The sequence below is a fragment of the Electrona antarctica genome (assembly GCF_951216825.1).
Source record: "Electrona antarctica genome assembly, chromosome: 1".
Lineage (NCBI taxonomy): Eukaryota > Metazoa > Chordata > Actinopteri > Myctophiformes > Myctophidae > Electrona > Electrona antarctica.
This window is the reverse complement of record NC_136806.1, coordinates 6,557,240-6,584,223: the sequence shown is the minus strand read 5'-3', so window position 1 is coordinate 6,584,223 and position 26,984 is coordinate 6,557,240. Positions and strand designations below refer to the sequence as shown.

The 26,984-nt window shown below is 44.7% G+C and overlaps 1 protein-coding gene across 2 annotated transcripts in view; it reads left to right on the top strand.

The window, feature by feature from the left end:
* The window catches only part of ctnnd2b (catenin (cadherin-associated protein), delta 2b), a 194,432-nt gene that overhangs the window by 28,141 nt on the left and 139,307 nt on the right, over positions 1-26,984 (top strand). The window contains exons 1-2 of one of the 2 annotated variants that reach the window (XM_079512053.1): positions 10,061-10,165; positions 22,687-22,721. Coding sequence is in view for 1 of the 2 variants with exons in the window: in XM_079512052.1 (XP_079368178.1) it covers positions 22,687-22,721 (35 nt within the window). In the remaining variant the exon portion in view is untranslated. Of the gene's footprint in view, positions 1-10,060; positions 10,166-22,686; positions 22,722-26,984 lie in introns of those variants that run through there. The other variant, XM_079512052.1, reaches the window with a different exon arrangement.

Sequence of the window (26,984 nt, the reverse complement as noted above, 5' to 3'; positions counted from 1 at the left end):
AGGTCTGCTTTTTTTATTTTTGAAAAATCGTGAAAATGTACCTTTGAATGTAATCTTCTGGGAGGAGGTCCCTGGAACAACATATTTTCAGATGGTGGTCGGTGGCCAATTACATATAATTTTTGGGGTCCTTGACATGAAACATTGAGCACCACTGATACAGAAACATGGGTTTTTCAGAAAAATGTTAGGATTTAGAAGCCTTTTTTTTTAATCGACCTCAGTCCAAAATGGGTTATCGGAGGAGACGTCCTTCTGAAGTCAGCAGAACATTGTGTGAAGAGACAGTCCTTTTGTTTTCTCCTGTGATGGTTTGTGAGCAACGCAGAAGAAGGCTTTATACTGTACATGAGATGTACTCAGTGGTGTAAAAAGTAACTAACGGTCAAGTATACTGTACATAAATATTTCCAATTTTCAATATGTTTACTAGTATTTCTATACTCCACTGTATCTCAGAGACAAATTGTAGGGGAGAACACTTTGCAGGGTTGTAACACTTTGCACGTTTCACTCTTTTACTCAGAGATCCGTTTATCTACATATGTAATATTTTCAGGCAACGGACCTACACATGTCTGCTACCATAAACCACTTCAAGTTTTTCAATTGATAAAACAGGTCGGGAGTTATTAAACCGAACGTGGACGCTGTTCCAGTGTTACATTTGCTGCGCATATCGGATTAATTGTAACGGCATGCGTGATAAATGTAACAACGCTAAAAAACACCATTAAACATATCGTTTTCAGCTTAAAGCAATTATATTTCATTGAAGCAACTCCTTAACATTGTTTTCATACCATGGATGTGATAAGAGAATGTATCAAACATAAGGGAAATATTAAATAGTACCGGGTGTACCAGTTTGGGCGTTTGAATCAGTTCAATGGGAAAATACATTGATTAAACAAACGTTTGATTGATTGAGTTGTACAATGTTATACAACCCTAAACTAATTTAGAATACACTCTGTAATGAAAGACAGCTGACTGAACATATAATATTGGCCAATATGTCAAATATGTAAATATTACATAATGGTATTTAATGGTATGGCGTGTGTTACAATTGACCCACTTTTGCAAGTTGTTCTTTGGTGTTGCTACAGACCAGAATGAACGTGCATTCCGTCTAAACACGATGCAAACTAATGAAGAACATAAGCATGAAGACATCCATGTGGATTTTTATTCACCAACATCAAAGAAAAAAAATTGTAGCCCACATAATACTCCAGGTGTAAAATTGTACGCATTTTGAGAAAAGTCAGTTTTTCGCCAATAATTCCCTGTAGGATGAAGGTAAACACTTCAAACTTCCTGGGCACGTAGAGTACGTTGCTGTACATTGATTCATAGGTTTTTTATTATTGTTTGGACCCAATGTTTTATACATTTGTCAATAAAGTAACTAACTACACATACTGACGCGATGGTGTCATGATGGCGTTGACCAATCAAGAGATAACGTTCATGTTACAACCATGACGCGTTACAACCGTGGCGGCTCTCCCCTACTGTAGTGTTTACTCCACTACAATTATTTGAAACGTTTAGTTAAATAGATCGGCTATTTGAACTATTCGATACCATCCTATACCTGGGTCACTCACGCTTATGTTTTCCCATTCTGAATTCCCAGAGACGTGTTTAATTCAAGATCAGAAAGGTCAATGTCATCAAAACACGTCCGTTTTGATATGTGTACACACATTGACCTGCACGCACGCACGCACGCACGCACGCACGCACGCACGCACGCACGCACGCACGCACGCACGCACACAGACACGTTGTACTATGTATAATATTACTGCACAGAGCGTTCTGGACGAGGTGACAATTAACCCATTTTGACCTGAGATCAGATTCTAAAAATGTCTTCTACATCCTGACAGTTTTCGGAAAAAGCTATGTTTCTATGTCAGTCGTTCTTCGATTTTTCAAAAATAGCAGACCTACAAGCTCGTAGCGTGCCACTCGGTGGCGCGCTATGAGCTTGTAGATCTGCTATTTTTCAATATCTAAAGCATGTTCCCGCCCAAAATGGGTTAAGCTGATAATGAACGTGCGATGTCACCTGGATCCATGGCCGACTGACAGAGCTGTGTCTCTACAGGGAAGACCCGTGTGGAGCGACAACATGTCTTCCTCCACGCCGGCTCTCATTAAACGTTGGCACCTGGTCAAGATGGCCGCCACCCATGTTGGCACAAACAGAAAGCCAATCTGCCCCGGACATTTAACGGGTCGCAGGACACTTCTGCTCTTTAACCCATTCTGGACCCTTTTGGTGTTTTTTTTAACTAAGCATTATGTTATACTTTAGCTGTTGAAAAATAGCAGATCTACAAGCTCATAGCACGCCACCGAGTGGCGCGCTACGAGCTTGTAGGTCTGCTATTTTTCTTTAATCGTGAAAATGCGGCACACATCTTTGAATATATTCTTTCAGAAGACTTTTTTTTTAAATTTCGACGTCAGGCCTAAATGGGTTTTAATCTCTCTCTCTCAAACCTTCCCCTCTGTTTACATTACAATCACAATTTAAGCATTTAGCAGACGCTCTTAATCCAGAGGGATTTACAAGTAAGAACAAAAACATGGTAATAGCCTACATAATGTATACAAATAGTCATCATGTATCATATGTAAGCTATGAACCGTGGAAAATCTATATAATGAAACTATGCATATAGGCCTATACTATAGAGTGCTATGTCTACATAACATGTTATCCATGTCATGGAACATATTCCCTGTTTTTGCTTTACTGCCACTAGGTGGCATAGTTGCTACATCATTCTTTAAGTTAGTACCTCCCTGTCTCCAGGGGGCGCTGTTTATTTGAATGTGCTGCAGTCCTTATAGTACAGGAAGTGATCCTGGTTCTACATGTTGGCAACACAAGCAACATGTTTGTGTGTTATCTGAAGTTCCATCCAAAGCCATCTGCTGGTTTCTAGCCCTTTGAGTGGAAAAATGTGTAAGTGGATGTATCGTCTACCATTGTGACATTATAATTTGGGACATATTGTGACATATGTTCCACCTGCTTGTATACTACAATTTACAATTTAGGCATTTAGCAGACGCTCTTAATCCAGAGCGACTTACATTAAGCAATAACAAAAGCATGGCATACATCACATATATAAAAAGTAGTTATCATGAATCATAAACTAAGAACGTAACAGTGGAGTATCTATGTTAACTATACATACTATATAATATATTATACATGTGTACTATAAAGTGCTATGACTACATAAAGTGCAATTCTAGAGCTGTCTACGTAACAAGCTATAGGTCTGTTTAAAATACTATCTAAGTCTACATAATGTGCTATCTAAGGGGCTAGGCTAGGGCAAGTGCTACGGGTCATGGTGGAGTCTGAAGAGGTGGGTTTTCAGACTACGGCGGAAGATTGGGAGTGAGGCTACAGTTCTGACTGTGATGGGAAGTGCATTCCATAGTTTTGGAGCCAGAAGGGAGAAGAGTTTGGGACGTGTGGAGCGCTGTCCCGGCGTTTTTAGTGAAGGTACCTCCAGCTTCCCTGCAATACTTTATTGCCATGCATGGCAGGGATGTTAGTTTAGGCTTTGGGCCAACTTATTATTTTTGTGGGATGCTATTTACATTACTTGTCCTGTACCTGCTGATTCTTTACAGTTGTACAGTTGCTGTTAGGGGCAGCGGTGGCCGAACGGTTTGTGGAGCGGTCTTGTTATCGGAAGGTCGCCAGTTTGAATCGCCGGACCGGCACATTCAAATTACCACCGCTGAAGTGCCCTTGAGCAAGGCATTGAACCCCTACCATGAAATGTTCTATGAGCAGGGCCTGGCTGTAAACAAGCATCTCGAGCTCAGTCCATTCACCCTGCAGGGTAAACAAAGAACTTTGCTTTGCTTTGTACCAAATACCTACAGTTGGAGGCCATCGATATTGTCCTTTTTTTTTTGCGGAGGTTTGCGTGATCTGCGCAAAAGGACAGTTAACCCATTTTGGGCGGGAACCCCTTTTGGTGTTTTAAACATTATGTTATAATTTAGCTATTGAAAAATAGCAGATCTACAAGCTTGTAGGTCCCGGCGTTTTTAGTGAAAGTACTTCCAGCTTCCCTGCGTCGGCTGATCTGACCGCGCGGGAGGGTTTGTAGGGTTCGATCATACTTGCAAGATATAAGGCGGTGCCAGCATCAGAGTTTTGTACACTGTGCGAACGGGAGCGAACGGGAGCCAATGGAGGGAGCGGAGAAGGGGGAGGGGCAGTGACCGGGAGCCAATGGAGGGAGCGGAGAAGGGGGGAGACGTGTGAGAATTTTGGCTGGTTGAAGACCGAGCGAGCTGCAGCATTTTAGATCAATTGGAGAGGCTTCAGTGCGCATGCCGGTATAGGCTAGCCTGATTATCAGACTGTAGCTTTCTTGAAGCTTCAGTCTGACATTGTCTCCTGTCTGAGCGATTTCAAGGGGGAGGGGATTAGAATTTCCCTCAACCAGTAGCCATTGGTGTTGTTTTTCCCTCCTTCCTCTGTGTGTTGCGCTGCGTGATGACGCTGAAAACAGGACTCGGCGCTGATTGGTTGTTCGTTAGACCCACCACCGTTTCTCATTGGATAATACATTTTTGTACCGAAGAAATTATAGGTTCACAGTGCAACACCAGACCAAGAGATGCAGTCCACTCAGAGAGTGGGCGGGGTCTTTGGGCTGGATCCAGGCTAGGTATAGGCCAGTAAGGAGGGATGTTCCATTCTCTTATTTATTAGGGTACCTCTCTCTCTCTCTCTCTCTCTCTCTCTCTCTCTCTACCTTTCCACAACTCACCTCCTCTGTGTGTGTTTGGTTCATTCGGGTGGAGTGGTGGTCTGGATAATGCTATAGCTATAGGCCTCCTTCTGTGTTTCACAACTTTCAATCATTCGCTTCAAAGGCTTTTTGCAACAAAACAACTAAGCTCCATTAGCTTTCAGCCCAAATCGCTGCCCTGGTATATATAGTATAAATACGCCACAGTGATGCTGGGCTGACGCCTGTCCTCAGTGTCCTGCAGTCACCTTCACTGTGACAACCTGACAGGCAGCGGAACGGGAGCTTCTCCAACAGATAAGGCCTTTTATTGCAGCAGCGCCGCTTCGATGCGCTGTCATGTCATCAAATGGGACATTATCACGTTTAATCAGTACTATTCATGAGTTTCAAATGTAGTCCTACACAGCTGCCATTTTGGGGACCAAACGGGTGTCTCAAACAAATCCATTAGTTCTACACCAATCAGACTGTTCAGACGAATTGAAACACCTGTGTTGGTCCCCAACATGGCAGGTGTAGGACTACATTTGAAACTCATGAATTGATTGGTTTTAGTGCTAATTCGCTTCCATCTAAATCGCTCGAAAATCAATAATTTTTGTATAAATCTTCTCTTGCATAATGTCAACAGTATGTTAAGCGTCACACTTTACTTCATAGAAAGGCCGGCGTTGACGTGTTCCAGCCGTAAAGCGTGAACTCTCGTCTATCGCGAGACTTCGTGAGCTCCGTCCACTTCCATGGAGCTCGCGAAGTCTCGCGAGAGTTCACGCTTTAGGGCTGGAACACAGCAACGGCGTTAGTATGGAGTAAAGTGTGTCGCTTGGGAAACTATTCACATTATGAAGATAGTATTTAAAAAAAGGATTTTCGAGCGATGGAAATAAGCGAATTAGCACTAAAAACCCAACGCCCATTGAGGGCTTATGGTCGGGTATAGGGCATAGCTGGCCAATGATGCGTTTTTTGCAACATCTGGACCACTTTTTTTGAGGACTAAACAACTGCAACTAAATGAAATTCTCCTTTAACCCATACTGGGCGGGAACCCCTTTTGGCGTTTTAAGCATTATGTTATGCTTTAGCTGTTGAAAAATAGCAGATCTACAAGCTCATAGTGCGCCACCGAGTGGCGCGCTATGAGCTTGTAGATCTGCAATTTTTTGGGAAAATCGTGAGAATGTGGCGCAAATCTTTGAATTATTTCAGAGTGAACGTGTTGAACTCAAATCTTTGCTACTGGGTGAGGTCCCTGGAACTACATATTTTCAGATGGGGGTTTGCGGCCAAATAGAGATATTTCTGGGGGTCCTTGACATGAAAAAGGTTGAGCACCACTGACATAGAAACATAGGTTTTTCAGAAAAAATTTGAAGCCTTTTTTTGTAATCGACCTCAGTCCAAAATGGGTTAAATCTAATGCACTGTATGCTACAGGGATTCCTAGAGAGCCCATGATGTCCCCCGAGCCGTGTGGTGTCTTGAGGTTACGGTTAAACGTAGACCTATAGGGCCCTATTATGCGTGTCTTAAGTACCAGGTCTTATGACTTAACTTAAGACCTGGAGGCGTGGTCAATGCTGTTTGGCCACTCAGAATAGCCAAATGGCATTGATCACGCCTCCAGGTCTTAAGTTAAGTAATAAGACCTGGTACTTAAGACATGCATAATAGGGCCCATAGTGTCTGACAGCGTGTTGTTAGTGTTCTGACGTAAAGCGTAATTATCTACAAGTCGAGGTGGAGAGCCTGCATTATGAGGGGAGACCCGGGGTCCTCTGTCTTCTAGTTTAGAGCGTAATTAAAGGTCCACACTATAGCTGTCCAGGGATGTTGCCTGGACATATTTCATGCTCCCTGTTGCTTAGATAACGGAGCTGGCCGGCTGCCTGGTCTCTCCTATGCTGGCAGGGATGTGCCCGCACTGGCAGCACGCAGAACAAGATAATGGTGCCATCCCCTGACTCAGCAAAAAACAATACAAAAGAATCCCACTGCGGTCTGTCTGTCTGTCTGTCTGTCTGTCTGTCTGTCTGTCTGTCTGTCTGTCTGTCTGTCTGTCTGTCTGTCTGTCTGTCTGTCTGTCTGTCTGTCTGTCTGTCTGTCTGTCTGTCCGTGCACCCCCTGGGGTTTGACCCTGCACAGAGCACTGCTCCATGCAGATGACCCGTCGACTGCCCACGTCATTATCAGATCAACGGGTCGCCTTAATCGTCCCAAAGACAACGTTACTTAGAAAGCCATTATAGACATCTTTTGCTTTTTAAGTGCTTCCCCCCCCCCCCCCCCAGCTGCCTTGGCTCCGCCCGCAGCTACGATCATTAAAGAAATGACTTGCACCCTGTTGCTTTGTTTCGCCGCCAGACTGAACGCAGCATCACACTATAGTATAGGACAGTTTGCCAGCATTGTGTCTGAATTCATTTGGGGTTTTTTTTCTTTCAATGCCATTTTCACCGCAGCCCGCAGCGCCTAAAGTTGAACTCACAGTGCAGCTGCCCGCCGTTCCCTTGAGTTTGAAGTGTTCTTTCTTTGAAGTGGCTAAGCCGGGCCGGCCCTGCGTTGCCCTGTGCCTAGACCCAGCCTCCCAGGAGAGGCCAGCAGCATCAAAATGCCTACATTCAAGTCACAGTTCCCCTCGGTTGGCAAAATGCTGTGACTCCCCCGTCCTCTGTCGCTGCAAACAAGCTGTGACCGCTCCACCAACACCACTGCACACAGATTGGTGAAGCTCATTTGGATTCCTGAGCAATGCAGTTTGTGTGCTAGGACACATATTCCAGACACCAGCACACTAAAACACACTTAAAGCTGCTATAAGCAATAATATGTCAAAATATGAATTAATATTTTTAATTTTTGTGGTATCCAGACAGCCAGCAATGGGTAGAACGCTCCCAAAAAGAATGTAGTCTCTGTGACGCATCTAGGGGCCGCAATCTGCATTCAAAGATTTTCCTAGAAGCTTTGTCATTGGTTGAAAAAAAAACCCGGTCGCAGTGACTAACCAATCAGGAAGCAGACAGGCAAATCGACCAATGACAAAGCTTTTAGGAAAATCTTTGAATGCAGATTGTGGCCCCTAGATGTGTCAGAGACTAAATTTTTTTGGGATAAAAAAAAAAGGTCATTAAGATTTTGACATATTATTGCTTATCAGCTTTAAGCCCTTAATTTATACGTAGGTGTATACGACAATGTCACACGGCACCAAATAGCCATCGCTATTTTCGCTATTTAAAGAAAATAAAAATACGTTTTCACCTGTAATCTCATGCCCAGTATCTACTTTGCCAATGTCAGTTTGAAAGTTGGCTTTATTTGTGTCCGGAACTTTCAAATACCATTAAAAGAGCAGAATCTACTGTATCCAAGGCAGTATTTAGGTCCCTTGCATTGTGACAGGTTGAACGCTTACACAACGCTACACTATGCGTTTTGTGTCCCGATGTTACATTTTACAACATTGTCCCCTGCATGCATTAGCTTGTGATTCCAAAAAAATCAACATCAAAACAACTCTATAGGGGCCGGCATGGCTGCAATATTATTTTTCGGCTTTAAAAAAAGCCTATGGAAGAATAAATATGCCTTTCTCTTTTGATTCTTTCTCCGTGCGGTCCTATTATTTTTACGGCCCTCCGCGCCAGAGCTCTGGCCATTGTGGTCAGCTCAGATAAGAGATAAAAATCCCCGCATGAAAATAGAAGGATTATATGCACTGTGTTCAGTGTGTTTATTGGGTGGATAAAATGACCGGATTTTCATGGCTATCTGTGGCCTTCTCTCTTCTAAGCTCCCTCAACGGATTTAGGAGCCCTCTCTCTCTCTCTCTCTCTCTCTCTCTCTGTCTCTCTCTCTGTCTCTCTTTCTCTCTCTCTCTCTCTCTCTCTCTCTCTCTCTTTCTCTCTCTCTCTCTCTCTCTCCCTCTCTCCCTCTCTCCCTCCCTCCTCTCCTCTCTCTCCTCTCTCCCTCTCCCTCTCCCTCTCCCTCTCCCTCTCTCTCTCTCCCCCCCCCCTCTCTCTCTCTCTCTCTCTCTCTCTCTCTCACTCACTCGCAGTATCATATTCACACTCCCACCTCCCTCTCTCTATCTTTTGTACTTCAGTCTCTCTCTGTATATCATGTTCCTACCACTCCTCTGTCTGTCTGTCTGTCTGTCTGTCTGTCTGTCTGTCTGTCTGTCTGTCTGTCTGTCTTTTCCATCCTTGGTCCCATTTCCAGCGGTGGAAGTATAATTTATGTACGTAACTAATTCTGAGGTATTAATTGTACCCACTGACCCACTGACCGGTGCATGGATGGATGGAGTCTTAATGGAATGACATCATCATTGGTCCGAGATGGCACTTCTACCATTTCAACAATAGCAGCACTGAATATGATTTACTGTGCTGTTTTTAAACTTTTCAAAAATAGCAGACCTACAAGCTCGTAGTGCGCCACTCGGGGCGCGCTATGAGCTAGTTGAACTATTACAAAAATGTTTTTCAAAATAGTAAAAAAAAAAAAGGCGGAAGGTCGGGCAGGAAATACAGAAGATTTTGTCAATAAATATTGTACCAGAACCGAAGTTCTTCCTGCTCGGTCTATATCCGGAGGGACACAAGATAAAGCGTAATGAACAAATGTTTATAGATATATGTATTTTACAAGCTAAGAGAGTGATAGCATTGACCTGGAAGAGGCCAGACAAACCAAGTATTACACAGTGGTTCAGGGAATTGTCTTTATGTTTACCTTTGGAAAAGATTGCATACATTCTTAAGGACAAACAAGAAATGTTTCAGGAGGTGTGGGGCCGTTTTATAAGATACATAAAGAACAATAATTTGTCACATTTAATGGATGGAGCTGAAGAGGAGTAGTGCTGTTGTTGTTGTTTTTTGTTTTGTTTTGTTGTTTTTGGTTATTGTTGTTTTGCTTTCTTTATATCAGTAATTGTCTTGTACTGTTCATTGTTGTTGTTTTTTTGTATATTTGTATTGTCATTAAGTGTAAAAAAGGAAAATAAATATATTGTTGGGGAAAAAAAAAAAAAGGCAAAGAAGTTTAGGGATAAGGGGTTTAGCGGTGACGAAAATGGAGCCCCAAGTCTCCCTGTCAGCCACTCCCACTCTCAGTCATTGTCACACACCTGTTCCCACTCCCTCTTCAGCCCAACAGTGCCTCCACACCTGTGAACATTCCTGCAATTACCCTGCTCCCTGGACTCATTCATTCCACAAACACCCTGTCAGAACATACATCCTGGTCCCCGAGCTGTACTGAGTTCCTAGTTCTTGGTGTTTTTGCATTTCTGAGACTAGGTTCTGCTTTATTGGACTTTACTGATTGCTCTTCGAAAGGTTTGCTATCCTGTTTCGTGCCTTTTTGGAAGAGTTTTTAGCTTTTTGGAATTTTCTGATTTTCTTACTTTTGTTTGTAAGCTTAACTGCATAAATAAATCAGTAAATGTGAACATTCCTGCTCTTGTCCTGCATTTGGGTCCTACCCTTTGTCTCACCGTGACAGAGTACTCCACCACCGGCCATTTCTGTGTCCACATTCAGTACGTCACGTATGATTAACGATAACTAATTTGTATGTATGTGATGTATTCCCATGCTTTTTTGTAAATCGCTCTGGATTAAGAGCGTCTGCTAAACGCCTACATTGTAATTGATGTAATAACATCAATGCTTGGAGAGGACCGACGGATCGTGGCCCTGCAGGGGCTTGATGCATTACGCTGCTTTTTATTCTCTATTCACTAGTAAGAGACCACACCTTCGCTCAAGATTAACAGTTTATTGAAACAGAATGAGATGAATGCGGAGTGGAGTGAGGAACCCAAGGTAGGGCGAGACTCAGGGTGGGGGCGTAGTCTCTGGAGCTTGATTGATTGATTGAAAAATGTATTAACAGTTAACTGTGAGTGGACGACCCAATTAAGCATTACACTTCTTTACAACAGGGTCCACCATGTTCAATTCATCAAAACATTTAGAGACGTACAAATAGACACTTCTATATAGACAAAGAACAGAACAGGAATTCATCATAATGGAGGTAAAAAGGGAAAAGAGACATATACAGTGAGGGGAAAAGGGGGGGTCAAAGCTGACGGTCATCTTTGCTCTACTCGGGGTGAGCTGTTGGTCGTCTCTGCTCCGTCACTGCCCCCCCCCCCCCTGGATTCCTAGAGAATCGAGGCGTAAGGAGGAGGTTGGGGTGGAGGTGGATGGCAAAATGTGAAGAATAGTGAAAATAGCCGATCTACAGTGTGCAGTGCAAGTGCAGTACTCACAACCCATGTTTGGTCTGTCGTGGAGCAGCACAAACAACTTGGTTGAGAGATCGCAGGTGTATTTATACTGTGGTGATTGCACCGGCGATTGGCCGGGTGATAATGAAAGGCAGGTGAGGAGTGGTTAAGGTGAGCGGAAGGAGGTCTGTTCTCCCGAAACTGTGTATAAATACAACTTCCCTAAATGGCAGCGCCGTTTAAAGTGGGCAGGAGTAGAGGTCAGAAATACAGCGATCGGCATAGTGGGGAGTGCGTGACGAAAATGACAGTGCAGTACGACAGTACGAGGTCCTTCTATATATCTATAAATGACAGTGCAGTACGACAGTACGAGGTCCTTCTATATATCTATAAATGACAGTGCAGTACGACAGTACGAGGTCCTTCTATATATCTATAAATGACAGTGCAGTACGACAGTACGAGGTCCTTCTATATATCTATAAATGACAGTGCAGTACGACAGTACGAGGTCCTTCTATATATCTATAAATGACAGTGCAGTACGACAGTACGAGGTCCTTCTATATATCTATAAATGACAGTGCAGTACGACAGTACGAGGTCCTTCTATATATCTATAAATGACAGTGCAGTACGACAGTACGAGGTCCTTCTATATATCTATAAATGACAGTGCAGTACGACAGTACGAGGTCCTTCTATATATCTATAAATGACAGTGCAGTACGACAGTACGAGGTCCTTCTATATATCTATAAATGCACCAAATCTCTGTGTGTGTGTGTACTGTGTAATCCACGTAACTCCACACCACAGGGGTGCACATGCCCGGTGTCGAGTCGGTCGGACCCACGGTTGTCCAGAACCTTCACAAAAAGACCTCTGCCAGGACTCTGGACATGGGGCCCCTGCCCATGTTCTGACATCACAGCACTCCATATCTGGGCTAGGGTTGGGATTCGTTAGGATTTTAACGGTTCCGGATCCTTCCCGGATCCCTCTTAACGGTTCCGGTTCCTAACGGTTCCCTTAACGGATCCTAATATTATTTTTTTCCCCCTTTTTTCTGACATAGATTATGCTTATATTATAACTAACCTAACCAAGTACATAATAAACACAAATTCATTAATTCAATTATTGAAAATGCACTTTACAATTATGAGGTGGCACTATTATTTAAACTTCACCACCACCACCAGCAGCTAGCCACCACAACAATATTATTGTTGCAATTTGTACTGTATATTGCAATTTGTAGCCTACTGTATATTAAATATACAGTACACATTGCAATAATGATATTGTTGTGGTGACAAATGTTGTCTTTAATGTTCAGATTAATGTAATATGAAGGACCCCTTACCCTAATGGAAACAAGCCATAGTGCTTTCTTGGATTATAAAATCATCATCAATCTATGGAGGTATATGCACCTAAACGCTGGGCTCTCAACAGTCACGTGATTAATTTAGAGCCAAATCAAAAGCAGTTGAGTTGCTTATAAGTTGTAAAAAATAAGTGCAGACAAATTGATTTGGCTCTATAGTTAACGTGATTCATAAAATATCAGACAGAAAGACGTCGAGTCATTGGCGTTCTAAATTAACACCATTAACAACAGTTGTACAATACGCCTAATGAAAAGCTCTGTAGACGTTAGTAGTTTTTATTTTCTATTACGTTACTAGCCTGGGGAAAGTAAACCAGCCTTGCATCAGATCGTCCCCCGTCGGCTGTGGTGAAGCGGTGGCAGCGGTGGCCGAACGGATAGCGGCACGGTCTAGATACCGGAAGGTTCCCAGTTCGAATCAGCCGTCCGACACGTTAAAAATTACCACCGCTGAAATGCCCTTGAACAAGGCATCAACCACTACGATGAAATGTGTTCTATGAGCAGGGCCTGGCTGGAAACAAGTTCTTGAGCTTAGCCCAGATACCCTGGGTAAATATAGATTTCATTTCATTTCATTTCATTTCAAGCTGCGGGGAGAGCGGGCACGGCTTTCCGCATGGCTCACAAACGCGATGTGCCGGTTCTCGTGAGTTGTGGACTCGTGTAGGCATATTGATTTTGAGATGTTTCCTCAATGTGGACGTGGTACAAGTTGCAACAACCTTTGCAGAGGGAACTATAGCATCGCATTTATTGCACTTTGCGTGCTCATTTCCCTCTCTGTTAACCACACTTTGGAGAGAGATCTGTGCGACATAGTGTCCCACTCGCTCCGCGGCGGTCGCTGAATGCACAGAACAGTGGGCGTATTTTCCCCGACCCCACTCACTCTGTAGGTGGGGTGACGTCACCCCAGGCTCTGCTTGCATGCACACGCAGACACAGCGGAGCTAAATGACGACTGATGAGAACCGTTTGGGGAACCGTTAATAAAAAAACGATGGAACCGGCTCCGGATCCGCAATGTCGGAACCGGGTCTGAAATGGACCCGGTTCCGAATCCCAACCCTAATCTGGGTATGCCTGACGCATAACTCCGTAAGCTGGCCTGCTCTGACATCTGGACAGGGCCCCTGCCCAGGGTCCATATATGGAGAAAAGGGACACAGACATAATATCTGGGTGGGGCGTGCATTTCCAACTTGCATCGTTCCAAGTAGGCCAGTGCCCAACGGGCACCACTCTAGTCTAAAATATGACATTACGATCCCAACGTCGTCGTTATATTTGTCCAGCTAGCTAGTGACACATGCAGGAACTGTTTCACACGAGGGTCCCGTGCCGCTGCCGCCAAGGGTGCTTTTAATAAGTGCACTTGAACAGAGCAGACTTGGGGGCTCAATTGGTTCAAATGATATAGCAGAAGTCAGGGCATCGTTGCAGCTCGTCTGACCCCATTGGCTGGGAGTACGTAGTGGTCATATAGCGTCTGACCCCATTGGCTGGGAGTACGTAGTGGTCATATAGCGTCTGACCCCATTGGCTGGGAGTACGTAGTGGTCATATAGCATCTGACCCCATTGGCTGGGAGTACGCAGTGGTCATATAGCGTCTGACCCCATTGGCTGGGAGTAAGTAGTGGTCATATAGCGTCTGACCCCATTGGCTGGGAGTATGTAGTGGTCATATAGCGTCTGACCCCATTGGCTGGGAGTACGTAGTGGTCATATAGCATCTGACCCCATTGGCTGGGAGTACGTAGTGGTCATATAGCATCTGACCCCATTGGCTGGGAGTACGTAGTGGTCAGATAGCATCTGACCCCATTGGCTGGGAGTACGTAGTGGTCATATAGCGACTGACCCCATTAGCTGGGAGTACGTAGTGGTCATATAGCGTCTGACCCCATTGGCTGGGAGTACGCAGTCATGGTCATAGCATCACCCTCTTCTTCTGCAATGATCGATCCCGCTGATTGGTGGAGCCTTAATGGAATGACATCATCAGTGGGCTGAGATGGCACTTCTAGCACTTCAACAGTAGCACATTAAATGTTATTTACTGCAGCTGTTTGGAAACTTTAGGATTATAACATAGTCTGTCCGTCTCTCTCTCTCTCTCTCTCTCTCTCTCTCTCTCTCTCTCTCTCCCCCCCCCCCCCCCCCCCCCCCCCCCTCTCTCTGTCATATGCTGGTAAGCACACACATGGAAATGTGTGCAATGCGCTCATTAACACACACACACGCACACACACACACGCACACACACACAGAGTATCGTTAGCGTAGCATCATTAACAGTGATTAAACGGTGTGACCTGCAGGCCTGGTGCACAACCGCGGGTTGATCAGGCCGTCAATTAGTCTGCTCTCTCGGCTCGCTAATTACCCTGTCGCGTCCCATCGACGAGGCATCGGGAATCAATGAGGTAAAACCAACAGCGCGCCAGCCGGTCCTCGGCCCGGGGGTCAGGGGTCAACGAGCTGCTCTGGATACGATCGAGGGGACCAGGGACGTGCACACATAGACATCAAAGGGGGCTTCAGCCCCCTGCCCCATTTACCCCCCGTCTGTAAAACAACTGCCCCTCTCCAGACCACGAATGCAGCGTTTACTACCACTGCGCAAACAGCATGGAATACGGATGTGTATATTACAGGAAACTCCCGTTAAACTTTCAAACAAACTCCGGTAAACTCCCGAATTGTACCATCACACCTGTATATTACCGTATATTAACTGTATATGCTGCTAAACTTGAGGTTTACGGGCAAAATACAGTGCCCATAATCAGGGCTGGACTGGGACACAAATTCGGCCCGGTCATTTTCGCGTAAATTTGGCCCAGACCGGCCCACCACAAACAGCACACAGATAGCAGAAACTCTACCGCCCGCTCCGTCGAGGCACACACAAACAAACAAGCCCTAACACCACCACTTTTACAGAACATAAATGATACAAACCAACAGACAACTACACAACCCTTTCTAGAGGGTTTATTTGTCACTCACTGATACAGGTACAGTGAAATTATCATGATGGCACTGGCAGAATGGCAGCACGCCCGGATCTTTCCTGGTGGCCTGCCACCTATTGGCCTGCCTGATCATGGCGGCCCCCTACGGTCGCGGCCCACCGGGAATATGCCCGGTACGTCCTGTGGCCAGTCCAGCCCTGCCCATAATTGTCCGTTAACTCCTCTTTTCATGCAGTGACGGTGAAAGAAATACAAATGCCCTCCTTTCCTTTCCATTCCATTATACCAGAAGGAAGGCAGCATTCAGGAGAATTCATATTTTTCCCCAAAGTCTCCTGAACTTGAACGCAGCATTTTGCGTTGAACTAATATGTTTCGAAATCCATGTCGTTACACCTGCATCTCCAGTAGATGCAGTATAAAGAGTGCTGGGTTGCACCCCGAAAATAGCCGATCTACAAGCTCTCAACGCGTCGCGCTTGTAGATCTGCTATTTTCGCTAGTATTTTTGTCCAAAAGTGCCCTCTTACGAGATTTCAGCCCCTGCCTCTCTAAGACTCTCTGCACGTCCCTGGAATGGACCACACACCATGCAGACCACTGAGATGTCTGACTTTACATGTTTTATTTCATATTTTCATGTTTTACTTTGATCGTCTGATTTTACGAAAATAAATGATATCATATAGAACAAATAGACAGAGGTTAATTCAAGCTTTTCGTATATACAGCTGCCATGTTGGTGAGTTTGACGTCGTGCAATAGAGGGTATACGCATGCATAAAGTGAATGGCAGATCGAGTGGCAAAGTGAGTTTAACTTAGTTTAATGTCGTTTAATGCAATCAGATTCTGTTTGGATGAATGGGCTGTCAATTAAGGCCAGAAAGTAGTTTTTTGACACTCAGTAGGCGTTCCCGCATAACTTCCGGGTATGATGATGATGATGTCACACGCATACCCTCTATACAATCAGATAGGACTTTTCTGTTTGCTAAGTTTTCTGGGGTTTGGACTAGGGGTGTGGCTGAGAATAATTCCCCGTAGGTACCTCTGAAAACCTAAAGATTCTGATTTGTCCTCCAGGCAAAAACTAAGGGAACCTAACCGTATCAGGTCAATGGCAAATTGCGGCTATAGTTGCCGCCGTTGACTTCATGGCAAGAAGTCAACGTGCAACATGTGGACAGTGTGGAGGTGTTGTTTCTCTGTCTGTGTGCAACATGTGGACAGTGTGGAGGTGTTGTTTCTCTGTCTGTGTGCAACATGTGGACAGTGTGGAGGTGTTGTTTCTCTGTCTGTGTGCAACATGTGGACAGTGTGGAGGTGTTGTTTCTCTGTCTGTGTGCAACATGTGGACAGTGTGGAGGTGTTGTTTCTGTCTGTGTGCAACATGTGGACAGTGTGAAGGTGTTTCTCTGTCTGTGTGCAACATGTGGACAGTGTGAAGGTGTTTCTCTGTCTGTGTGCAACATGTGGACAGTGTGAAGGTGTTGTTTCTCTGTCTGTGTGCAACATGTGGACAGTGTGAAGGTGTTTCTCTGTCTGTGTGCAACATGTGGACAGTGTGAAGGTGTGGTTTCTCTGTCTGTGTGCAACATGTGGACAGTGTGGAGGTGTTGTTTCTCTGTCTGTGTGCAACATGTGGACAGTGTGAAGGTGTTGTTTCTCTGTCTGTGTGCAACATGTGGACAGTGTGAAGGTGTTGTTCCTCTGTCTGTGTGCAACATGTGGACAGTGTGAAGGTGTTGTTTCTCTGTCTGTGTGCAACATGTGGACAGTGTGAAGGTGTTGTTTCTCTGTCTGTGTGCAACATGTGGACAGTGTGAAGGTGTTGTTCCTCTGTCTGTGTGCAACATGTGGACAGTGTGAAGGTGTTGTTTCTCTGTCTGTGTGCAACATGTGGACAGTGTGAAGGTGTTGTTTCTCTGTCTGTGTGCAACATGTGGACAGTGTGAAGGTGTTGTTTCTCTGTGTGCAACATGTGGACAGTGTGAAGGTGTTGTGTCTCTGTGTGCAACATGTGGACAGTGTGAAGGTGTTGTGTCTCTGTGTGCAACATGTGGACAGTGTGAAGGTGTTGTGTCTCTGTGTGCAACATGTGGACAGTGTGAAGGTGTTGTGTCTCTGTGTGCAACATGTGGACAGTGTGAAGGTGTTGTGTCTCTGTGTGCAACATGTGGACAGTGTGAAGGTGTTGTGTCTCTGTGTGCAACATGTGGACAGTGTGAAGGTGTTGTTTCTCTGTCTGTGTGCAACATGTGGACAGTGTGAAGGTGTTGTTTCTCTGTCTGTGTGCAACATGTGGACAGTGTGAAGGTGTTGTCTCTCTGTCTGTGTGCAACATGTGGACAGTGTGAAGGTGTTGTTTCTCTGTCTGTGTGCAACATGTGGACAGTGTGAAGGTGTTGTTTCTCTGTCTGTGTGCAACATGTGGACAGTGTGAAGGTGTTGTTTCTCTGTCTGTGTGCAACATGTGGACAGTGTGGAGGTGTTGTTTCTCTGTCTGTGTGCAACATGTGGACAGTGTGGAGGTGTTGTTTCTCTGTCTGTGTGCAACATGTGGACAGTGTGAAGGTGTTGTTTCTCTGTCTGTGTGCAACATGTGGACAGTGTGAAGGTGTTGTTTCTCTGTCTGTGTGCAACATGTGGACAGTGTGAAGGTGTTGTTTCTCTGTCTGTGTGCAACATGTGGACAGTGTGGAGGTGTTGTTTCTCTGTCTGTGTGCAACATGTGGACAGTGTGAAGGTGTTGTTTCTCTGTCTGTGTGCAACATGTGGACAGTGTGAAGGTGTTGTTTCTCTGTCTGTGTGCAACATGTGGACAGTGTGAAGGTGTTGTTTCTCTGTCTGTGTGCAACATGTGGACAGTGTGGAGGTGTTGTTTCTCTGTCTGTGTGCAACATGTGGACAGTGTGGAGGTGTTGTCTCTCTGTCTGTGTGCAACATGTGGACAGTGTGGAGGTGTTGTTTCTCTGTCTGTGTGCAACATGTGGACAGTGTGGAGGTGTTGTTTCTGTCTGTGTGCAACATGTGGACAGTGTGGAGGTGTTGTTTCTGTCTGTGTGCAACATGTGGACAGTGTGAAGGTGTTTCTCTGTCTGTGTGCAACATGTGGACAGTGTGAAGGTGTTTCTCTGTCTGTGTGCAACATGTGGACAGTGTGGAGGTGTTGTTTCTCTGTCTGTGTGCAACATGTGGACAGTGTGAAGGTGTTGTTCCTCTGTCTGTGTGCAACATGTGGACAGTGTGACGGTTTTTATATACGGGAAAAATAACACAGACGTGATGTCACACAAACAATGACCACGGTCTGCATGTCTCTCTCTCTGCGTGCGTACGGTGCGTGCGTGCGTGTGTGCGTGCGTGCGTGCGTGCGTGCGTGCGTGCGTGCGTGCGTGCGTGCGTGCGTGCGTGCGTGCGTGCGCGCGCGCGCACACGGGCAGCATTGTTTGTTATTAATAATGCCTGATGAATGAGGGGTGTCTTTACCCGATGGAGGGTCGCGCACACGCATGCACGCACGCACCCTCATACGTGCACACATACCCTCTGTTTTCTTCTCTCACTCTGTCTTGCGCCCGTGCACACGCGCTCACACACGCACACGCATGTATGCACGCACACATAGAGGGAATCAATGGGATGATTCAATAGCATCTGTTCCTGTGTGTCCAGAGGGACTCGGTAGCATTCATGCACACACACATACACACACACACACACACACACACACACACACACACACACACACACACACACACACACACACACACACACACACACGCACACACACACACGCACAAGAAAACCTGCAGGGTGATAACTTAACTCTGGAGGGGGGAAAACTGGACCCTCAAAAGGGTCAGAGTTAAATGAACACCTCGGTTTAGAGAGAGCGGAAGGTACACCTCGGTTTAGAGAGAGCGGAAGGTTCCAGAATGTTTGGTCCCAGAATGCTGCAGTCAATAAATGTCCATTTTAGGGGACGATTCACCGCCTTCTTCATCTGTCACAGTGTTAACCCATTTTGGTGTTTTGAGCATTATGTTACACTTTAGCTATTGAAAAAAAGCAGATCTACAAGCTCATAGCGCGGCACCGAGTGCCGTGCTATGAACTTGTAGGTCTGCTATTTTTGAAAAATCGTGAAAATTCAAAAAAATTCAAATCTTTGAATATATATTCTTTCAGAGTTTCAGTTTTTAACTGAAATATTTGCTTCTGGGGGGGTCCCTGGAACAACATATTTTCAGATGGGGGTCGGCGGGCAATTACATATAATTTTTGGGGTCCTTGACATGAACCACTGACATAGAAACATTTTTTTTCAGAAAAAAAACATTTTCTAAATTTCGACGTCAGGCCTAAATGGGTTATTTTTGTTGACTAAGACTTAGACTAAAAGACTAATAAGTGTTTGATATTTTAGTCGACTAAGTCTAGACTTGGACTAAACAATTTCAGAATACTAAATAGGACTAAGACTATAAATGACTGAATCAAAAATATTTAGAAAGAATTAACACTGATCTGTCAACACTTCAAAGCCTCATGTGATTGTTTGCCAACGATCTTAATATTTTCCCCGCCAGGATTAATTAATTAATTAACCTTTTATCTCCATTAATCTCCATATTTAGTTTTTTTTAAATAAATAAATGAACACCTTACTTGATCATACAACAGCGTCACATGAAAGCATCAAAAGTAGCAGATCTACAAGCTCGGAAACGTGGTGCAAAGCGACACGTTTTGTGCTTGTAGATCTGCTACTTTTGCGTTTTATGAATTTGAATGCTGAAAATGTAAGAGTTTTGGACTCCACCCGACAGACAGAGATACGACATACAGCTAAACTCCAAGATGACACCTGATGTTTCCCCTGCAGTCTTAAGCCCAAACCACACCAAAGGAAACTGGGAGTACGTATAGTGGTCATATAGCATCTGACCTGTGTTTTTGGGACAAAACAGTTTTTAAGATAAGACCACACCAATGCAACTCATTGAGTTGCAATGAGTTGTAGTCTACCATAAAAACTACCCTTTGGTGTGGTTTGGGCTTTAGAATGGTTAAATAGTACCGCGTCTAAACGTCATTTCAGTCGGGGAGTGAGTGACGCAGGAGTTGTCGCCTGAAACAGCGACCGGTCAGCTCACGAGGGGCGCAGGGACGCTTAGGGAGCCTGGACCAGCTACAGGTCAGCTCACGAGGGGCTCAGGGACGCGTAGGGAGCCTGGACCAGCTACAGGTCAGCTCACAAGGGGTGCAGGGCCGCGTAGGGAGCCTGGACCAGCTACAGGTCAGCCCACGAGTGGTGCAGGGACGCGTATAGGAGCCTGGACCAGCTACAGGTCAGCCCCCGAGGGGCGCAGGGACGCGTATAGGAGCCTGGACCAGCCACAGGTCAGCTCACGAGGGGCGTAGGGAGCGTGAAAGAAAAAAAGAGAAAGCTCACCACAATCCATGCGTCTTGTCGCCCGCGGCTGGGGCGCGTGCACAAAACGAGCATGCGGCGCACGACAATTACACGGGGCCGCGCCCGTGAAAATCTGCTTGCGCAATCGATCCCCCTCGATCAACTTCTCCATCACGTCCAAAATAAAGTCAAGTCCGTTTTATTTCCAGAGCACATTTAAAAACAACCAAGGTTGACCAAAGTGCTGGAGGACAGGATAACAACAAAGCATATATACAGTAGGAAGAAATACACAAAAGATAAAATACAGATAGATAATAGAAGATAAAATACAGTAGAAACATTTTTCACGAGGTTACAGAGAGAACATACTATTTAAAGAAAAGGGGAGAACACAACACTTGATAAGAACGGGGGGGCATATGGTATTTAAAAGGCCAGGGAGAACATGTGTGTTTTTAAACGAGATTTAACGCATTTTAGCAGATCTACAAGCTCATAGCGCGCCACCGAGTGGCGCGCTATGAGCTTGTAGGTCTGCTATTTTTGAAAAGTCGTGAAAATGTAGTGCAAATCTTTGAATATATATTTCAGAGCGAACATTTTTAACTAAAATATTTGCTTCTGGGGGGTCCCTGCATGGAACTACATATTTTGAGATGGGGGTCCGTGGCCCAATAGAGATAATTCTGGGGGTCCTTGACATGAAAAAGGTTGAGCACAACTGACATAGAAACATGGGTTTTTCAGAAAACTATTAGGATTTAGAAGCCTTTTTTTTAATCGCCATCAGCCCATCAAAATGGGTTAAAAGAGGGTGCAGCCAGCCAGCCTTCATGGCAGAGTGTTCCACAGTCTGGGTGCAGCGACCGAGAAGGCACGGTCGCTGCTTGATTTCAGGTGAGTGGGAGGGATCTTCAGGACCATCTGGTCCGCTCATCTGAGTGACCTAGTGGAGTCGGGGGGGGGGATTGATGAGGGCAGATTTACAGGGAGATGCCAGGCCATGGATGAGGGCAGATATACAGGGAGGTGCCACCGTGCCATGGATGAGGGCAGATATACAGGGAGGTGCCACCGTGCCAGGCCATGGATGAGGGCAGATATACAGGGAGGTGCCACCGTGCCAGGCCATGGATGAGGGCAGATATACAGGGAGGTGCCACCGTGCCAGGCCATGGATGAGGGCAGATATACAGGGAGGTGCCACCGTGCCAGGCCATGGATGAGGGCAGATATACAGGGAGTTGCCACCGTGCCAGGCCATGGATGAGGGCAGATATACAGGGAGGTGCCACCGTGCCAGGCCATGGATGAGGGCAGATATACAGGGAGGTGCCACCGTGCCAGGCCATGAAGGGCTTTTAATAAACGCACGCCTGTCATAGAAAAAGGCGCGTCAGTCGCTGCCAATGATCCATGGGTCGGCGGTTCGAATCCCGGCTCCTCCTGTCTACATGTCGAAGTGTCCTTGGGCAAGACACTGAACCCCAAATTGCTCCCGATGTGCTGGTTGGTACCTTGCATGGCTTCCGCCGCAATCGGTGTATGAATGAGTGTGTGAATGGGTGAATGTAATGCACAATCTATGTAAAGCGCCTTGGATAAAGGCGCTATATAAATGCACCATTTACCATTTACCATTTGCCAGTCTGTAAAGGACATGTTGAGAGAGACCAACAAACTGGCTGAACGCATTCATCATTGTTTTTGTATGTTTGTTTTTTACAGCCTTTGCATGAGATTTCATTCAAATGTTTTTAGCCCCAGGTTTTTAAGTGTGTTCTGACCTTGTCCTTTTTGTCTTCCTCTTTTTCAGTTCGGCAGACGAGAAGTTTCGCTGGAACAACCAAGGTAATGACTCGGCATTATAAAGCACTCTATAGCAGGGGTTCTCAACCCGTGGGTCGCGACCCCTCGGGGGGTCGCCAAATTATTTTAGGGGGTCCCCAAATTATTTTCAAAAAAAAAAAAAAAAAAAAGAGATTTTCTTTTTGTTTGTTTTTCACGATTTTTCAAAAATAGCAGACCTACAAGTTCATAGCGCGCCACTCGGTGGCGCGCTATGAGCTTGTAGATCTGCTATTTTTCAATAGCTAAATTATAACAATGCTTAAAACACCAAAAGGGGTTCCCGCCCAAAATGGTTTAAGGTTATTGTAGCAGTCAATTTATATTGGGGGTCGGGAGGGGGCGGGGCGGGGGTCCCGAGACATTGCCAAAGCATTTCCGGGGGTCCCCGGCCAAAAACGTTGAGAACCCCTGCTCTATAGTATAGTAAACACTTCTCTCTGGCTGTAATTCTCGTCTGTCTGTTTCATCGCAGTCGAGCAGCAGGAGGGAAAAGTACTCAAAGTAGTTCCAATACTGCACTGTAGATATATAGTACAAGTCCGCGGGATTCAAAATTGACTTGAGTAAAAGTACAAAGGAAATTGGTATTGATATCAAAATACTCCAGTAAAGTAAGTACAGTACTATAAAACGACACAGTAGTTCTGGATACTGAGTGGATTTATTCAAGCTCTTGTCACAGCTCAAATACCAACCGTCGAACTACATAAAATAAAGCATAAACAAACAAACACTCGTATTAACATCAAATCAAGTCATAACATTGTACAATACAAGTAAATGAATGCGAAACAAAATAAAATACAAATAACACACCTTGCTGGCTGTATATAGACTCAAGGGGGGGGGGGGTGAATCCAAGTGCCCACGACAGATTCACAGCAACACAAACTGCAATAAAGCAATACAATTAACCCACTATTCAAACCATATAATGTTGACTAGATACCATGATTAACCCATTTTGGGTGGGAACCCCTTTTGGTGTTAGCATTATGTTATGCTTTAGCTATTGAAAAATAGCAGACCTACAAGCTCATACGAACTTGTAGGTCTGCTATTTTTGAAAAATCGAAGAACCACTGACATAGAAACATAGCTTTTTCAGAAAACTGTCAGGATGTAGAAGACATTTTTAGAATCTGATCTCAGGTCAAAATGGGTTAAGAAACACTTCAAGAACGAACATGTCTGTCTTACTGCACGTTCAAACGCTCATGAACGAGCGGAAGCGTTGGTGTTACACACTCGTGCGTCGTACGTTAAACTACACTATTTAAAGGTTCCGGAACAATCACACAATTACTACTTCCGGTAACTCAAATAACATGGAAAAGTATAGGTTCAGGGGCAAATAAGTGATATACAAAATAAACAACAAAATATATAACAAAAATGAGAACTTGAGTATAGCCTACATGCATGTATTCCCTTCTGGCTCCAACAACTATGGACTGAACTTCCCATTGCAATCAGATCTACTGTTAGATGGATGTTAGTTTCTTGAATGAATGAATTAATTGTATTTATATACGTAGCACCTTTCCAAACATAATAGTTACAAAGTGTGACAGGTTATAAACAGCAAACATAAAGGACAACAAAAATCAAGACGTCAGAAACATTAAACTTGAGCTCACTTATGATCCTTGATGACTATTTCTATGTATTTGATGTATTACCATGTGTTGTTCTCGGCTTACTGTAAATCGCTCTGGATTAACCCATTCTGGGCGGGAACCCCTTTTGGTGTTTTAAAGCATTATGTTATACTTTAGCTGTTGAAAAATAGCAGATCTACAAGTTCATAGCGCGGCACCGAGTGTCGCGCTAAGAACTTGTAGATCTGCTATTTTTGAAATATCGTGAAAATGTGCCTCAAATCTTTGAATATTATTATTATTATTACAAAGTGAACATTTTAACTAAAATCTTTGCTTCTGGGGTGGATCCCTGGAACAACATATTTTCAGATGGGGGGGTGGAGGCTAATTACATGACCACGTTGAACTATAAAACTATGTGACGAAGGTCTGGAGACCACGTTGAACTATACAACTATGTGACGAAGGTCTGTGGAGACCACGTTGAACTATAAAACTATGTGACGAAGGTCTGTGGAGACCACGTTGAACTATAAAACTATGTGACGAAGGTCTGTGGAGACCACGTTGAACTATAAAACTATGTGACGAAGGTCTGTGGAGACCATGTTGAACTATAAAACTATGTGACGAAGGTCTGTGGAGACCACGTTGAACTGTAAAACTATGTGACGAAGGTCTGTGGAGACCACGTTGAACTATAAAACTATGTGACGAAGGTCTGTGGAGACCACGTTGAACTATAAAACTATGTGACGAAGGTCTGTGGAGACCACGTTGAACTGTAAAACTATGTGACGAAGGTCTGTGGAGACCACGTTGAACTATAAAACTATGTGACGAAGGTCTGTAGAGACCATGTTGAACTATAAAACTATGTGACGAAGGTCTGTGGAGACCATGTTGAACTATAAAACTATGTGACGAAGGTCTGTGGAGACCATGTTGAACTGTAAAACTATGTGACGAAGGTCTGTGGAGACCACGTTGAACTGTAAAACTATGTGACGAAGGTCTGTGGAGACCACGTTGAACTATAAAACTATGTGACGAAGGTCTGTGGAGACCATGTTGAACTGTAAAACTATGTGACGAAGGTCTGTGGAGACCATGTTGAACTATAAAACTATGTGACGAAGGTCTGTGGAGACCATGTTGAACTATAAAACTATGTGACGAAGGTCTGTGGAGACCACGTTGAACTGTAAAACTATGTGACGAAGGTCTGTGGAGACCACGTTGATCTATAAAACTATGTGACGAAGGTCTGTGGAGACCACGTTGAACTATAAAACTATGTGACGAAGGTCTGTGGAGACCACGTTGAACTATAAAACTATGTGACGAAGGTCTGTGGAGACCACGTTGAACTATAAAACTATGTGACGAAGGTCTGTGGAGACCACGTTGATCTATAAAACTATGTGACGAAGGTCTGTGGAGACCACGTTGATCTATAAAACTATGTGACGAAGGTCTGTGGAGACCACGTTGAACTGTAAAACTATGTGACGAAGGTCTGTGGAGACCACGTTGAACTATAAAACTATGTGACGAAGGTCTATGGAGACCACGTTGAACTATAAAACTATGTGACGAAGGTCTATGGAGACCACGTTGAACTATAAAACTTTGTGACGAAGGTCTGTGGAGACCACGTTGAACTATAAAACTATGTGACGAAGGTCTGTGGAGACCATGTTGAACTATAAAACTATGTGACGAAGGTCTGTGGAGACCATGTTGAACTATAAAACTATGTGACGAAGGTCTGTGGAGACCATGTTGAACTATAAAACTATGTGACGAAGGTCTGTGGAGACCACGTTGAACTTCACAGTCTCTCGATTTCGGCGGCTTCGCTGTTGACCGATATACATATAATTTGTATAAAGTTATCAGGTTGAAAATTGTAACTGAAGTTTTCTCCCCTCCCAAGTTAACACACCAGGGATGCCTGTTATATTTCTGTCTCTGGCTCTCTCTCTCTCTCTCTCTCTCTCTCTCTCTCTCTCTCTCTCTCTCTCTCTCTCTCTCTCTCTCTCTCTCCCTCCTTCCCTCCCCGTGTATATTATTTTCTCTTTTATTCACACAGAATAAGTGGGTATACTGTAGTCCTTGGAGGCAAAAATCCAAAGCAAAAGGAATATATTTAATGCCTTCAAACAGCTATTTAGTTGTACAGCTTTTTGTTGTTATAGGCGAACGAGAACAGACAGTTGGCTTAGAATCACACGGCATCGTGCACGTCTCAGCAACACATTCACACGGCATCGTGCACGTCTCAGCAACGCATTCACACGGCATCGTGCACGTCTCAGAAACGCATTTTCGAGTACAAGAACTCTTCCTCTGGCATGCAGCGATGATCACTGCGGCACACTCGACAAGTTGTAAAAATAGCTGTCTGAACTGAAGGCATTTAAGCTGTTGCTCTCTTTATTCAACCATAAGTCTTGTCTTGCGGGGCTTAATTGTTTCGAAACTGTTTTCTCGTCTCTCTCCGAGTGTCTCAGACTGTGTCTATACTCGGCCCAGCCTGAGACAAGTTGGACGTTTGGAGGTGGATTGATGGTTTCGTAGGCCACGGTCGGCGACCTCATGGCGAACAAAGCCTTTTGATTGGCAGCGCTGAGGAGCGGGAGCGTTCACGCTCCAC